Below are 14,037 nucleotides of genomic sequence, written 5' to 3'. Positions count from 1 at the left end.
GTAAAGAACAAGAATGTGCAGAGGGTCTTGCTCCATTACATATAATATCAAATGACAAGACTATTGGTCGCTTATTGCACAGATCAAAAGGAAAATTGCAGTTTTACTAATCTCAGTACTTGTCTATCAAGAGACAACAATTGACACACTCAAATCACTGGTATTACAACTACTGAATGTCCAAGTGACCGAGTGAAGCAGAAATATTAACATGGAGGGTATTACACCTGCTGTATTATATACTTCGATTTATGGGTATTTCCCATTTCCTGGCCAGACTATTTTCCGACGTCCCAAGTTCTTCAGATATAGACTGACAACATCCTTAAGTTAGTTTGCCTGATCGAGCCAGCCAATTTTCCCCGTGACATAGTAGCATGGGATATAGGAGACAAACTTCACACTACAACTTGTAGATGTTGCTCCTCAGAATCTTCCAAAGCTCTGTACAGAAATTTCTTCACTATTGAAACAAACTCATCAACTTTCTCTTCGTGTGGCAAGTGCCCACAATGCTTTATAACTTCAAGGCAAGATCCAGGTATGGCTCGTGAAAGTCTCTCAGCATTCCACGAGGGGACAATTCGGTCATTATCACCCGTAACAATCAAGACTGGGATTCAAAGAGAGAATGACTAGAATTAACGTTACATGTTTCTTCTTCAACATGAATTACAAGGCATCTCGGACACTAGGGAAAAGAAAAACTACTTTTCTGGTCTAAGGGGACTTTCTTTTTAGTTGTTTAAGTCTCTTTCCTTCCAATTGACATATTTTTCAATACATGCTTCAACCCATTTTAACACTAGGTGGGAAATTTATAGGGTTATAACTGTTACCAGGACATGAGATTTCATGAAGTCTTTTTGCCAGTGGTGGCTTTGATTCAGATGATGTGTCTGTAAGCATGGCTGCTGTGTACTCCACAAGTGCCTTGTCCCAACCCTTAACCCTCAAAGGCTGCATGTGAACTAACATCCAGGTGAGCACTATGCTCCCCCAAAATCAAAAACAAAAGAGAAGGCAAAACTATTAAAGATAATAACCTTTGTATAACCTTGTATGACATGTTCCGTGACTTGATTCGCGTCATACCATGCATTCCTAACAGCAGTGACACCAAATTTATCAATAACCATCCTCACCTGAGAATCATGTGGTAAGTCACTGTCAGATGTAGCACAAGTATCTTTAAAAAGGGGCAGAAAAATATCACAAAGAAAAACAATAATATGCAAGAAAAAAGAATATCAGTTATACAACCCTTATACTGGACTAATCAGAATATATGAACAAGATGTTTTCAACATAGTCTTAGCCATTTGATATTTTTCTTTGGTTGGCTGGAACACTCGATCAATTTGAGAGTATCTGGAAAAATCAAACTGAATGCAGTTTGAAATTGAGTCAAAAGAGAAATTCCTTACTAGCATTACAGCAAAGGAAGAGCGTAGAACAGCTGACAAGAATTTCTTGTACAAAGAGCTAAACATGCCTACCATCCCCTTCACCACTAGCATTATTGCCTGTGAAATAAATTTGGCAAACTTGGACAACATCCTGAAAAGCTGGATAAATGGATTCCCTAGATTTATTGAATTTGAGCTATCTTCTTCAGTCTGGTTATCTTCTCCTGATTGAGATCCCTTGACACCCTTTTTAATAGTACGTGGGGCAAAAATTGCTGGGGCAACAAGGATCATAGCAGCAACACGTTCTGGAGCTTTATAATATGCATCAACTGCTACAAGACAACCAGCTGAATGCCTAATTTAAAAATTAAAATACTTATGAGATGATCACAATGATTGTGAAATTTTATTCTTTCTCCTAAAAGAATTTATATATAGCCAAAAGGTACAAAATGAGACTTAATCTCAATAGCAGTACCAAAAGATAATGATTTGAGTACATACCCCACTAGAATTGCCTTCTCGGCTGCGAGAAAATCAATGAAGTATAAGGTAGCAAGCACTGCAAATGCCATGGAATATGGATTTATAGGTCTTGGTTCCCCATTTCCAGATGATGAATGCCCAAAAAGGTTTACCCTTGATGTCAACCCAAAGGCTGGTCTATCAAAGGCAACAACTTTGGAACCAATGATCTCTGCTAACGGTTTCATAACTCGATTCCACGAGAAAACTGAGGCACCAAAACCATGTAATAAAATCATAGGAAGACCAACCTTCTTAGTCTGGCTACAGAGGGCCTCAGCCTCATGTGCCTGTGATTGTGCATCATACACCTTGTGGTGTATCTCCACTCCTCTGAACTCACAAAAACAACTATCCGGGTCAGCTAAAAATTTAGGATCCACTAATTCATCTTGATCAATGCCAGCTATCCCCTTCCTTTTCTGCTTTGTTTGCACATCCAGCAATTGCTCTGGTGGAGATTTAAAGTCAGAGCGCAAACACACAAACACACACACACACGCACACACAAGATTTACTAACAAGTAACAAGAAAGACAACCCCATAGTACATTTAAAATACCAACTGATTGGTTTGGTTAATCAAAAACATAAAACAAAGCAGGAATGAAGAATTTGATGAAGAAAAAGCATGTTACATGCGTGAAGAAGAGCAGAAATGCATAAAGATCAAAATTTTGATACCAGAACCAGCGTATTGGGCACCGGAGCCACTGAGTGAAGAAGCAGAAGCGAGTGGGAAACATTTAAGACTGGTGGGACATTTGGTATCTGAACCAAATCTTGAAGGAAAGCTTAAGCTGATGTTGTTGCCGCCATGAAAGCTTGAAACTTTGCTACAATTCTTAAGCAAGACCAAGTCCGGGCACACCCCAACCCAAACCCCTGCTCTGCTCCCCATATGGATTTTGGCGCCTTCGATCTCAACCCCCTCACCTGAATTTTAAGCACATGGATAAAACTGCTATTTAAAATAAAATATATAACAAGTAATAAAAGAAAGAAACTTTCATTTTTCTGTTTTCCTTCAGGAAGGAAAACGACGACGTACTTGCATTATTAACGCAGAAACAAAGAAAGTCAGTTAAAATTTCCCACAATTTGATCTTTTTAATATAAGAAGATTGAAGCCAAATTCCCGAGGAGAAAGACAATGGAGGCTCTGGTTTGCAGAAAATTGGGAGACCCAACAGCACCCATTTCAGGAGGAGGAGCAGAGAAAGCAATAGTGGTGGAGAAGAATCATCCAATTCCTGAATTGGTGTCTCCCACATCGGCGAGGGTGAGGGTGAAAGCTACGAGCTTGAACTACGCCAATTATCTACAGATATTGGGCAAGTACCAAGAGAAGCCACCCCTCCCTTTCATCCCTGGCTCTGACTATTCCGGCGTCGTCGACGCCGTGGGACCTTCTGTCTCCAAGTTCAAAGTCGGCGACCCTGTTTGCTCTTTTGCCGCCCTCGGCTCCTTTGCCCAATTCATCGTCGCCGACCAGACCGAGCTGTGAGTTCAGCTACCCCATCTCTCTCTCTCTCTCCCTCTCTCTTGTTTATTGATGTGGGAATGTTGATGATTGAAGGTTTGGAGTGCCAGAGGGGTGTGATCTGGTAGCTGCTGGTGCACTGCCTGTTGCATTTGGGACATCACACGTGGCTCTTGTTCACCGGGCCAATTTGACCTCCGGCCAAGTACTTATATTTATGATGATCTTCATTTGTATTTGTTTCTGTCTGTATTTGTTTTGTGTATGAGTTTTTGTGTTTATTTGTAGGTATTGCTGGTTCTTGGTGCAGCTGGAGGTGTTGGTCTTGCAGCTGTACAGATTGGCAAGGTTGTTGGAGCCATTGTTATTGCTGTTGCTAGGTACTTCAACTTATTTCATCCCCTCATTGTTTTTGTTTTGTGGGAATTGGGATTGCTTTTTGCTTTCAATTTGATGCATTTACAAATGGAGTTTGTGTTATTTGGGTGCTGAAATCTCCAGGGGAGCTGAGAAGGTGCAGTATTTGAAGTCATTGGGTGTTGATCATGTCGTGGACTCGAGCACTCAGAATCTTATCCAAAGTGTCAAGGACTTCTTGAAAACCAGAAAGCTTAAAGGGGTTGACGTTTTGTATGATCCAGTTGGAGGCAAGCTTACTAAAGAGGCCATGAAGGTTTTGAGTTGGGGGGCCAACATTTTGGTCATAGGCTTTGCCAGTGGAGAGATCCCTGTTATCCCTGCAAATATTGCCCTTGTTAAGGTAGTGTTTGTTTCCCTCCAGCCCCAAAATGTTGCATTTGTTGGCTCAAATGATCAAAGCCTGCCAAGGATTGAAATGCTTACTGAGAATTATAGAAGTCATTTGGAAATGATCAATTAATAGTTTTTACTTGTTTTTTTCAAAGTTTGAAGAAAAAGTTGTGATTTAGAACCAAGTTGAAGGTTGAACAGTAACAGGCACCAATTCTCAGTTAACTGACTAGTCTGGCTGCTTCAACCACATAGCCTGTGGCATCTGTATATGAAGCCATCCTTACTTGAAATATATGAGAGTCATATTGGAGAAGGCTTTAATAAAAACAGTGTGTACGAAATCTCTGTATCTGAATTTGTCTCCTTACTAGTCAATAGTCAGTGTATTTGTATATTTTAAAACAAGGGATTCACTTCCCCGAAGACCAAGTTAGTGTTGTATTGTGTTTATTACATGGGCATGAAATATATTGTTTGTTCCTGATTTTTCGGTTCCAAACTGTTGCCCTTCTACTTATGTATTACTTTGTACCAGAACTGGACAGTGCATGGACTTTACTGGGGTAGCTACAGAATTCATCGACCAGCTGTTCTTGAAGATTCACTCAAGGAGCTACTATCCTGGGTGGCAAGAGGCTTGATCACCATCCGCATCTCTCATACTTATTGCCTGCCAGAGGTTAGGGACTTCCTTACACTCTTTTTTAACCCCTTAACATAGGTACAATCTTAGATTGATCAAAGCTTTTGCTTGAAGATGTGCCACCATCATTGGTTGTTGTCTGTTGAGTATAAGGGCGTGTGCAGAGGGTGGGTTTTTTTTTGGGGGGGGTGTGGGTGTGGTGTGGGGTGTGTTGTGTGGAGACAAAGGGCTTTCTTTCCCTCACACTCTTTTTTAACCCCTTAACATTCAGAAGGTGAAATACTTTACTTCATCAGTTCCAGGCTTCGGCTTGAAAATGAAAGTGCTAGCTCTCCCTTTTTCTACCCTGGTCATTCCTTCTTCTTCTTCAATGAGAATAGGCTCAGGCTCTGTACAGCCATTTTAGTTTTTTTTTTTTGGTGCGAATCTTGTTAAGCGTTAGAAAAATTCCGGTCTTAAGCAGCCAAGGACGGGGTCGAACCGTCATTCCAGGATTTGCAGTCCAATACATTTCCATTATGTTACCTAGCCAAACCCGCCACCTCATCCCTGATGGACACAAAACTTTATGCAATGAAAGTCAAGTTGTGGACTAAACCAGGGGGTAGGACTAGTTCTTTCACCCGAACAAATTAGAAGAGACAAGGGTTTGGATGGGTTGAAAGAAGGTATGAAACTTTAGAGTAGGTTCTCAGAAGCCCTAGTTGGACAAAGTATATTACTCATCATATGTTGAACCATATTTTAGTATATTTATTCAAGGAACTTGGTCAAATATTGGTTGTGTGATTAAGATTCATGCTCATTGTGCATGATTGCTGCTTTTATTTCAAGTTATTGTGAAACATTGATTATCTGAGCTGCTACCAATTGCCTTGTAAATGACAGGCCAATCTTGCGTTTTCTGCCATCAAAGATAGGAAAGCCATTGGAAAAGTGATGCTTGTTCTTGATGACCAGACAAGTGTAAAATCAAAGCTTTAACTTGATCAGAGTTCAGCTTGGACGGGCAGGCCTTGTAATCGTCGGCACTTAAAATCCATAAACTGCCCCTTTTCATATCTTGTGACACATGGTTTCCTATTTGATTGCTGATGATACAAATAAATAAATAAGATCAAATGGTCATGGTACCAGTTATGAAACATGAGTTGTTACTGATTCTGAAAAATTATCCAAAACATCGAAAATTTCGCTTCTTTTGTGGATGAGCTAATTATATAACAAAGGACAATCCAACTTCATTTAGGAATGACCAAGCTCAAGAATGTTTCAGAGTTCAGAGTCTAACCAGTTTATATTTGGGTTTATCAGCTTCTTTGCTGAAAAAGTTACTCAAAGATAGTATATATCAGGCAAATTAGGGGGAAGAGTTTCATACACATTGACATTTGGCATTATAACAAGTATTATAATTGGCTTTATTTTACCAGATTTAGGGTAAGAAGGAACAACACAACACTTCCAAATATTTACATCCAACAGATATTCAGAAATTGCCAATATGTACACCGGATGAAAGAATGGATAGCTCCAGGAATTATTCGAACAAACTCTATCTTGGCCTACTGTCAGTTTTCAGAAACCGTACGTATTCCTGCTGCAACATCTCACCTCCATGAACTGGATCAAAACTGCACCTGTAGAAACTGATAAACCAGAGAGAGAAGAAAATCAGCGAGCAGGGTAAGGAGGGAGACAAAAAATTGGTCCAACTATTTAAAAAAGCATCGAACTAACTAATGTTGTATATCACTCTCATTCAGGTCTTTGGTTCAGGGTCAGATTCTTCATTTAAAGTCATTTGGAGTTAAAGCCATCCATGAATCCAGATATACCATCGAGGAATATTTACTTGACCATAGTTCCAAAACTTTTAGGCGACCATAAACACACGCGCACTCATACAAACAGAGACAATACCTCCCATCCAAGCCAACAACGATGACTGTGTTCTGTGAACCAAATGCGGTAATGAATTGAGTGTCTTCTGGCAAGTGGAACTGAGCAAATGACCATTCTGAGCTAAAATATTTAGGTAAAACCCCTGCAAAATTGTTCATAAGGATTAGATATTTTTAGAAGAAAACGCTTAAAGAAGCATTCAAGGGGAAAAAATTGCAAAAGAACTCCAAACCGAAGTTCAGAAACATGAGTTAATTTTAGAGAAGTAAACATGTATGCCCCTCAAACACTTAGAGCAGAGATCAAAGTATCCAAGCAGATGACTCATAGTAACTCCAAAGTCTTGAAAATTATCTTTTGGCACATTGCCTTACCTCTCATGAAAGCCAGTGATGAACTAGAATTAGCACCAGTGTTTTGAGAAATAAGAGGATCTAGGGCATTTGACGAATTCTGCTGAAACATTGCTGGCCCTTGAGCAGAATTTGAATGGGCAGACAAATCCTCCCCAAATACTCTAACTCTGAGGCTGAATATATGGACAGTACCTTTGTCACTCGATGCTGCCAACCACTGGACGTTCGGAGAGAGAGCAATACTGTAAATTTCTGCTCTGTCCACTCCTCTGCGTACCTACATGGAGGCAAGAGATAAATATATGCAGTGTTTTCTTTCAGAAAGACACTTACTAGTAGGCGCCACTTCTCCCATACATAAAAGAATATATATATATATATATATATATATTTATTTATTTATACTAGAAAATTATGGCTAAATACAAATAACCTTTGTTCTATTCAGTACTTCACAGCATGTTGCTGCAAGTACTGAATCCCCAACCATGCATCATAAACTTGAAGAACAATAATATTCACAGTGCAATATGCTACCTCTTGTAAGCGAGTCCCATCCATTGTGTTGAAGATTCTTATCAAAGTACCCTTTGTACTAGCAGTAGCAAGAAGCAGTCCATCCATTGTTAACGTGAAGCATGCAATATGAGAATCATGAGCATTTATTAACTTTGTCATGTTCAGTCCAAAATGTTCAATCCGAACTTGTCCTCGTTGAAGGCCTGGGCAAGCCAGCACAGATGTATTTGGATGATGTGAAAGGCAGCACAATCCTCTAGGATTTGCTACAGTCTCAATCTGATGCAGCAGCTTCAGATCCATAAAGTTGTAAACGTATATCTTGTGCTCAAGAACAACAACTATGCGATCACGCCTTAATCTTACTGAACGAACCTCAGACCTGAATGAAAATTCACCAATACATCGGCTCTGATGATCATCCCAAATCATAACCTTGTTAGGTGGATATTGGGAATTGTCTCCACTTCCAACAAGTACGAGAATGTTGCATCGAAACAGCATCTCCACAATTTTGAATCCCCCACTTTTCAAATCACGTCTAAAAGTTTCCTTGAAAGGCTCGCAGTTAAAGATACGAAAACCGTTGCTTGTGCCTGCAGAAAAGCAACCATAGTCCTGATTCCAGGATACAGAGAGTAACTCTGTTTCACCGTCATTGATGTCTGGTTCAAGCTGGCTAAAAGAGCCAGACGCCCCAGCATCTGGCGATTCATATGTGCCAAGCCTTGCGGGCGAATGTATTCCTCGAGATGTTGAAACTGTTGAACTCATGAGGGAAGCAGGCACACTTCTAAGCAATTGCCACAATCAATAATCGTGAGAAACTATAGATAGCCTGCACATACAAAGATGAATAAAGATTAATTCTGCCATTGCCAATACCAAATTCCACATAGGATGCTTCAAATAGAAGAAAAGAGTTGACATCGGATGCTAAAGCTGTGGAGGGAGGGGAACAATTGCTCATAAGGAGCAAAACACAACAAGTTCTCAAATACAAAAGGGACCAGATCCAAAGAATCCAGAAACATAAGAATGATTGTTCTGCGGGGAAGTATGAAGTTAACAACATCATCAAACTGAAAGCCTCTAAGGAAGCTAAGAAGGGATGAATCAGATCAAATGCTAAATCAATATAAACAATAAGTTTCTAGAAAAAGCAAAAACTTGTAGAATGCTATATCAATTATCAACCTTGTGAAGAAACCCACAACGCCCCTCCTATTTTTCAGAGCAAATCTCCAATTCCCATTACCAAATTCACCAAATTTTATTCATAACTTAGAAAATCTCCATTAGAATAAGCACATTTCCCATAGAATTGTCGTCGACAATCAAGCAATCACAAGACTACGGGCTAATAAATCTCGACCACCAGAATGACAAACAGAAATCATATACGAAAAATGAAAAACCATTGCGAATTTTTCCGAACTTACACTTTCGGCAGCCTTTCACAATGATCAGCGGAAGTTCAAATCCTTCGTACAGCTGCAAATCTTCCATCGGAAGAGAAAAAAAAAACAAATAAGAAAGTAATTATATAAAAGGAAGAAAGAGAAAAAGAGGGGACTGGCATAGCATGAAACCAACGGAATGAAATGGAATCGAAATTGCATTCAGAGCGAGAGTCAATTGCTGAATTTCGATGACTGACCTTCTCTGATCTGAGACAGACGGGCCATAGCAGCCGAGAAGATGACAACGATACGTCTGCGTTTCTTCTTTTTTTAAATTTCTCTTATTTTTCTTCCCCTCTTTTTTCTGTCGTGTGCCCTAGTCTACGTAGACGATATTGCCACGCCAAAGTATCATTAATTTAATTAAGAATTAACTAATATTAGTTGAACACTTGCAATCACTAATGATGATGATTTAGAAGATTATTACTTGATCCTATCCAAAAGGAGCAGAGATTACATGTCGCCAAACTTTAGCCCTTGTAATGCTTAAAGAGCATTTTCTTTGTAGAACTTTTAGAAACAATTTGAAGTTGCATTTACAAGGTAATACAATTTGTTGGATGTGATATTTTATTTTCTTAATCATATATAAATGTTAATAGATAATTATTTTACACCATTTTTGCTTTGTATATAGTTATATGTAAACTTGTGAACAAATAAGTTTCTATTGAAGAGCTATAATATACTGAACTTACACACACTACACGATGTTAAAAATCAAACTTATGACATTTTCGGGAGAAGTAATTGCTCCAAACCACTACACTAGTAAATACTAGTAGATTCTTTGTATACAGAACTTTGATTTTAGTTTTAAAAAAATTGTTGCTATTTAGTAGGAATGAGGTCAGTTGTCGTTGATGATGGGAACAAATGTTAAGTACAATAAGACTCTCGAAACTCCAATTTTGTAGTAAAAAATACTCCCCCTTTTGATTTTAATTTTATTATATATAATTAAAACACTATTTAAAATTTAACCCTATTAATTATATTCTGTGTTTTTCACTAGAAAAATGAAACCGTGTAAAGCTCATATTAGAAGTTTTTTTTTTTTTTTTTGGGTAAATCATATTAGAAGTTTTAAGTAATCCCAAAAGAAGTACTCTCTTTGTTAGAAATTGTATATTCCCATGAGAGCACAAAAGGGAGTGTAAATGGAAAAAAAATGAGTGGAAAAATCACCACCCTTAAGTAATCCCAAAAGAAGTTTCAATAGTCCCTTCTTATTTAATAATGCCTTGTACCCGGGTGTTGAATAAGGAGCATATCTATTCTAGCCAACTTGACTAACCTCATGTTCGCTAATAATGCCCCTTATTCTTTTGTTTAAATGAAACCAAACTAATGCCTTATAACCACAAGAGCACACTTTGCCATTCATTCCAAAAAAACAAAAGAAGGAAAAAACAGAAAAAGATCCGTATAAAAGAATAAACTTGAACTTTTGCCGAGCTGCGTCAATCAACCAATGGAGTTCGTAAGTCCGACGAAGAAAAAGAAAAATGGGACCACAGTGCATGCCTTGCCTGCAAGAAATTTACATGACCAACGTGAAACTCCCAAAGTTTCATTCATCTCTGCATTAAACAAATGCTGATTTCCAAAAGAGGAAGTTTGCCCATTTGCTCCAATCTTCCCAAATATGGCAATCTACAGTGATCACATGATCAACATTATCAGATTTTTACACCACTCACCGCCCATTTCCAAAAAAAAACAAGACTTGAAAACAGAAACCCACCTCCAAGAAAAAGCTTTAATCATATATATAATATAATCCTGGCTTCAATTTCCTTATTTGGTCCACACTTTTGTACTTTTTAAAGTCATTTTAAGAGAGAAAACCCTTTCTCTGGTGATTAAAAAAATTAATATAAATAAAAGACAGCAGCATAGAAGACTGAATGGCTGGCAGGCACAGCTCCAAATGAAATAATGAAAAATGCCAGAAAAAAAGGTACAGCCTTCGATGAACACATGCAAGAATGAGAACCGAGGCCTTCAGCCTTCTGCCTTCACATAGATAATTATATATGTATAAACAATACCAATTAAGAAAGCATACTTTTTTACCTGCGCAAACGCAGCCGCACGAGCCAATAGTTGAAGAAAACACGGTTAACTTTGTTGGAACTTTAATTTGCAGAAAAATATAATGTTAGGTTGCCTTCCACAAATCACTGCAGTGGTGGTGGGGGTGGTGGTCTGTGCATGGTGTTTGCTGCTGAATGTTATATACTGACAAGTACTTTTGGACTTTCATAAGGGATCATGTATGTGCAAAATTATACCAAAACTAGTGGTCTTTTTTAAGCATGCATTGCCTACAAAAAATGACAGATGCTTGTTTTTCTTGGAGTGAAAAAATTGAGGGAAAAAGGAGAGAAAAGTCGCTGGCTGACACTATTTAGGAAGAAGGGAATAAAGTAAATCGGGGGAAAAGCAGCTGACCAAGTTTACTTGTCGGGGGAAAAAAGAGGAGAATATATACGAGGGGTGAAACAAAACAAATAGAAGACAAGGGAGAGCCTGTCCTCTCTCTCTCAATAACCCAGCGGGCAAAAGATATAACTTGATGGTAGGTCTTGGTAGGGCCCTCTTCTTCATATATATTATGCAGTAGCAGCAGCAGTACCAAACTGATTTATCAAATGTTCTGTGTATGTAATATATCTAACAAGTAAAGTTATGTTGGCAGATTGTACATCTAAACACACATTTTAACAAGACTTGACCTAATTAATCAATTGTCCAATGCCAAGATAACTCTTAACCCTGCAAGAAAAAATCAATTCCCTATAGGTCTTTGACGCCATTAAGGTTGTCCCGTTAACTAGTAAAGAGTACCAAACTACTATAAACACCTGATGATCGTAATGACGACGACTACGACTATTAACTCGAAGTGTTTGTGTAGTATGTGTTCCTAGAGTATGGAAAAAAAGTGGAGGCAATGGAAAGGAGGAGCTCCCTTCAGTCCAAGCGCAGAGAAAGAGGGATGTAAAATATCTCCCGCTTCATTCACACAATCACAGTAGCAAATTGTTTGATGGTTCTTTTTTTTCTCACTCCTTTCGAATTTTTCTACTGAGTGCTTGAGTGAATGAGTCGGCAGCTACTTCAACAACCCTTAAAATCTTATCCATGAGTGGACTGAAGAAAGCTCTCTCTCCCCATTTCTTCAATTCTCTCATCACCCGTTTCTTTTCTGACATGCATTACCAATAAAGCAAATCCCACCATGCAAATTAATCAATATTCCTGCTGAGACTACTTGAGTTGCTTTCTGACATTCACATAGAAGCCAATAAATTAAGCTCAAGTAATTAAAAACCCACCACCATGCAACTGCACTTTGTACTGGACACCACTTTCTCACTCTAGCGCTCAAATCAATGAAAGCAACATCTGCACACATCACAGACAAAACAGGCATTGAATTATTTTTCTTCAGTTTTTCATATTGGAGAAGCTAATTATGCAACAAACTAGTTCAGTATATTGAGAGCTTTTGCCATTTAGAAATACCCAAAACCAAACAGTAGCTAATTCTGAGCAACCATATATATATAATCCATTCCATTATTCAAAGAAAAAGTTATTAGAATGCTAATTTTTTCTTATTCCCAAATTTGTCACCCTAATCATCTCTAATCACAAGTTTTTTCATGCTCTGAGAAGAAATTATCAAACAAAGACAAACCTATAAGAGATTTTTCACCTTATTGTTGACCTCATGAATCCCAGAAAGCTAAAATGAAAATAAACAACAAAAAAATGTCCACTTCATGAAATCTAGCTAGTATATACACTAAATGATTAAAACCCAATTTTCATCATGAACATCTTCATCAGCAACTAGTTACAGTTGAAAAAGAAAAGAAAAAGCAAATAGACAACATATGCAGAAGAAATAACAACAAAATTTGGTTGTTCGAGGAGGCTAAGAAGTGAATCTTCAGCAAACTAAAACATAAATATCATATAAATAAATATATCATAGAAATAAAGCCCACTTTATTTCTGCTTCAGGCTAAACCAATTAAAACTTCAAAAAAGGACCAAAGTACTGGAGCTAGCAGTGAGAGTAAAGACCCAAAGGGCCAAGGCGCATAATAATATAAGAAAAACTTGAGAGAGAGAGAGAGAGTACCATAGAGGAAAAGAAAGAAACCATTGACTTACTTGTTATGAAACTTCCAAGCAGTACACATCTGCAGATTATAGGATCCAAACATTGTCTACACATATAAATGAAAGAGACCATTAAATACACATAACCCTAAAATCTAAGTAATTAGAGGAGCTGTTCAAAACCCTAATCCATATTCTTGTGGCAGGTAAAGAAGAAAAGGAGTTGCGCAGAGAAAGAGAGAGAGAGAGAGTTTCTTTTGCAGAGGGAAATTAAGGGTCATTGTCCCCATGACCATATGGGAGTCAGACACAGGAAAGCGACTCAAGATCTCAGCAAATCTAAGGCAGCAGAGAGAGAGAGAGAGAGAGATGGGTTCACTTTTATGCTTTCTTTCAGGAGATTTTTTCTATAAGATAATTATGAAGATAAACAAGACATGTGAGAGACAATTAAGGAAGGAGCCTCTCTCTCTCTCTCTCTCTCTCTCTCTCTCTCTCTCTCTCTCTCTCTCTCTCTCAAACACACACACAAGCAGAAACAATAACAAAAGGGCCGGTGCTTCACTTTCACACTCTGGCTGACCAGTAGAGGGGAGAGGAATATAAATAGACATGTCCTCATGGGAGAGTGCACCAATGCTACATTGTGCTATGATGATATACAAGAAAATTAAAATAAGAAACAGTTCTTATCATGATATGCAATGCAACACCAATAATTACACCATAAATCTTTATCATATTTGCTTATCACATTTATATTAAAAAATAATAATAAGTTGTCTATTAATAAGTTAATTCTAGGATTCCATTCATAATTCAGTCCTAGATTGAA

The 14,037-nt window shown here is 38.1% G+C and overlaps 3 protein-coding genes and 1 long non-coding RNA gene across 6 annotated transcripts; 1 reads left to right on the top strand and 3 right to left on the bottom strand.

Moving 5' to 3' along the window:
- LOC18784845 (2-hydroxy-6-oxononadienedioate/2-hydroxy-6-oxononatrienedioate hydrolase 1) lies at positions 43–2,888 on the bottom strand. The gene is made up of 6 exons (XM_007217865.2): positions 2,622–2,888; positions 1,917–2,388; positions 1,428–1,767; positions 1,047–1,145; positions 840–960; positions 43–613 (listed from the first exon to the last, which is right to left on the bottom strand). The coding sequence occupies exons 1-6, from the start codon at positions 2,836–2,838 to the stop codon at positions 399–401; spliced, it is 1,464 nt and encodes a 487-aa protein (XP_007217927.1). The 5' UTR covers positions 2,839–2,888; the 3' UTR covers positions 43–398.
- LOC18784705 (quinone oxidoreductase-like protein 2 homolog) lies at positions 2,954–6,015 on the top strand. The gene is made up of 6 exons (XM_007218177.2): positions 2,954–3,440; positions 3,517–3,625; positions 3,709–3,800; positions 3,922–4,180; positions 4,709–4,852; positions 5,705–6,015. The coding sequence occupies exons 1-6, from the start codon at positions 3,091–3,093 to the stop codon at positions 5,798–5,800; spliced, it is 1,050 nt and encodes a 349-aa protein (XP_007218239.1). The 5' UTR covers positions 2,954–3,090; the 3' UTR covers positions 5,801–6,015.
- LOC18784585 (autophagy-related protein 18c) lies at positions 6,132–9,476 on the bottom strand. Of its 3 annotated transcripts, none has more exons than XM_007218027.2 (6): positions 9,257–9,476; positions 9,039–9,098; positions 7,615–8,434; positions 7,096–7,354; positions 6,740–6,863; positions 6,132–6,465 (listed from the first exon to the last, which is right to left on the bottom strand). In XM_007218027.2, the coding sequence occupies exons 3-6, from the start codon at positions 8,368–8,370 to the stop codon at positions 6,372–6,374; spliced, it is 1,233 nt and encodes a 410-aa protein (XP_007218089.1). In that variant the 5' UTR covers positions 8,371–8,434; positions 9,039–9,098; positions 9,257–9,476; the 3' UTR covers positions 6,132–6,371. The 3 variants fall into 3 exon arrangements, with proteins under 3 accessions (XP_007218089.1, XP_020413415.1, XP_020413414.1); XM_020557826.1 differs by having other exon boundaries at positions 9,039–9,090; positions 9,257–9,377; XM_020557825.1 differs by lacking the exon at positions 9,257–9,476 and adding an exon at positions 9,193–9,227.
- On the bottom strand, positions 10,218–13,781 carry LOC109947499. The gene is made up of 3 exons (XR_002270272.1): positions 13,254–13,781; positions 11,142–12,476; positions 10,218–10,718 (listed from the first exon to the last, which is right to left on the bottom strand). It is a non-coding gene; the product is annotated as an uncharacterized LOC109947499 (long non-coding RNA).

This window comes from Prunus persica, chromosome G2 (genome assembly GCF_000346465.2).
Source record: "Prunus persica cultivar Lovell chromosome G2, Prunus_persica_NCBIv2, whole genome shotgun sequence".
Lineage (NCBI taxonomy): Eukaryota > Viridiplantae > Streptophyta > Magnoliopsida > Rosales > Rosaceae > Prunus > Prunus persica.
This window is presented reverse-complemented; position numbering and strand designations above follow the sequence as displayed.

Bases quoted from the DNA above. Each gene is read 5' to 3' on its own strand.
- LOC18784845 (XM_007217865.2), bottom strand. From the start codon at position 2,838: ATGGGGAGCAGAGCAGGGGTTTGGGTTGGGGTGTGCCCGGACTTGGTC. The intron at 2,389-2,621 runs GTATCAAAATTT...AATCTCCACCAG, and splicing joins TGCCCAATACGCTGGTTCTG to AGCAATTGCTGGATGTGCAA. The intron at 614-839 runs GTAACAGTTATA...TTTGAATCCCAG, and splicing joins TCATGAAATCTCATGTCCTG to TCTTGATTGTTACGGGTGAT.
- LOC18784705 (XM_007218177.2), top strand. From the start codon at position 3,091: ATGGAGGCTCTGGTTTGCAGAAAATTGGGAGACCCAACAGCACCCATT. The intron at 3,626-3,708 runs GTACTTATATTT...GTTTATTTGTAG, and splicing joins CCAATTTGACCTCCGGCCAA to GTATTGCTGGTTCTTGGTGC. The intron at 4,181-4,708 runs GTAGTGTTTGTT...ACTTTGTACCAG, and splicing joins CAAATATTGCCCTTGTTAAG to AACTGGACAGTGCATGGACT.
- LOC18784585 (XM_007218027.2), bottom strand. From the start codon at position 8,370: ATGAGTTCAACAGTTTCAACATCTCGAGGAATACATTCGCCCGCAAGG. The intron at 7,355-7,614 runs GTAGCATATTGC...GCCTCCATGTAG, and splicing joins ATGGGACTCGCTTACAAGAG to GTACGCAGAGGAGTGGACAG. The intron at 6,864-7,095 runs GTAAGGCAATGT...ACAATTTTGCAG, and splicing joins ATCACTGGCTTTCATGAGAG to GGGTTTTACCTAAATATTTT.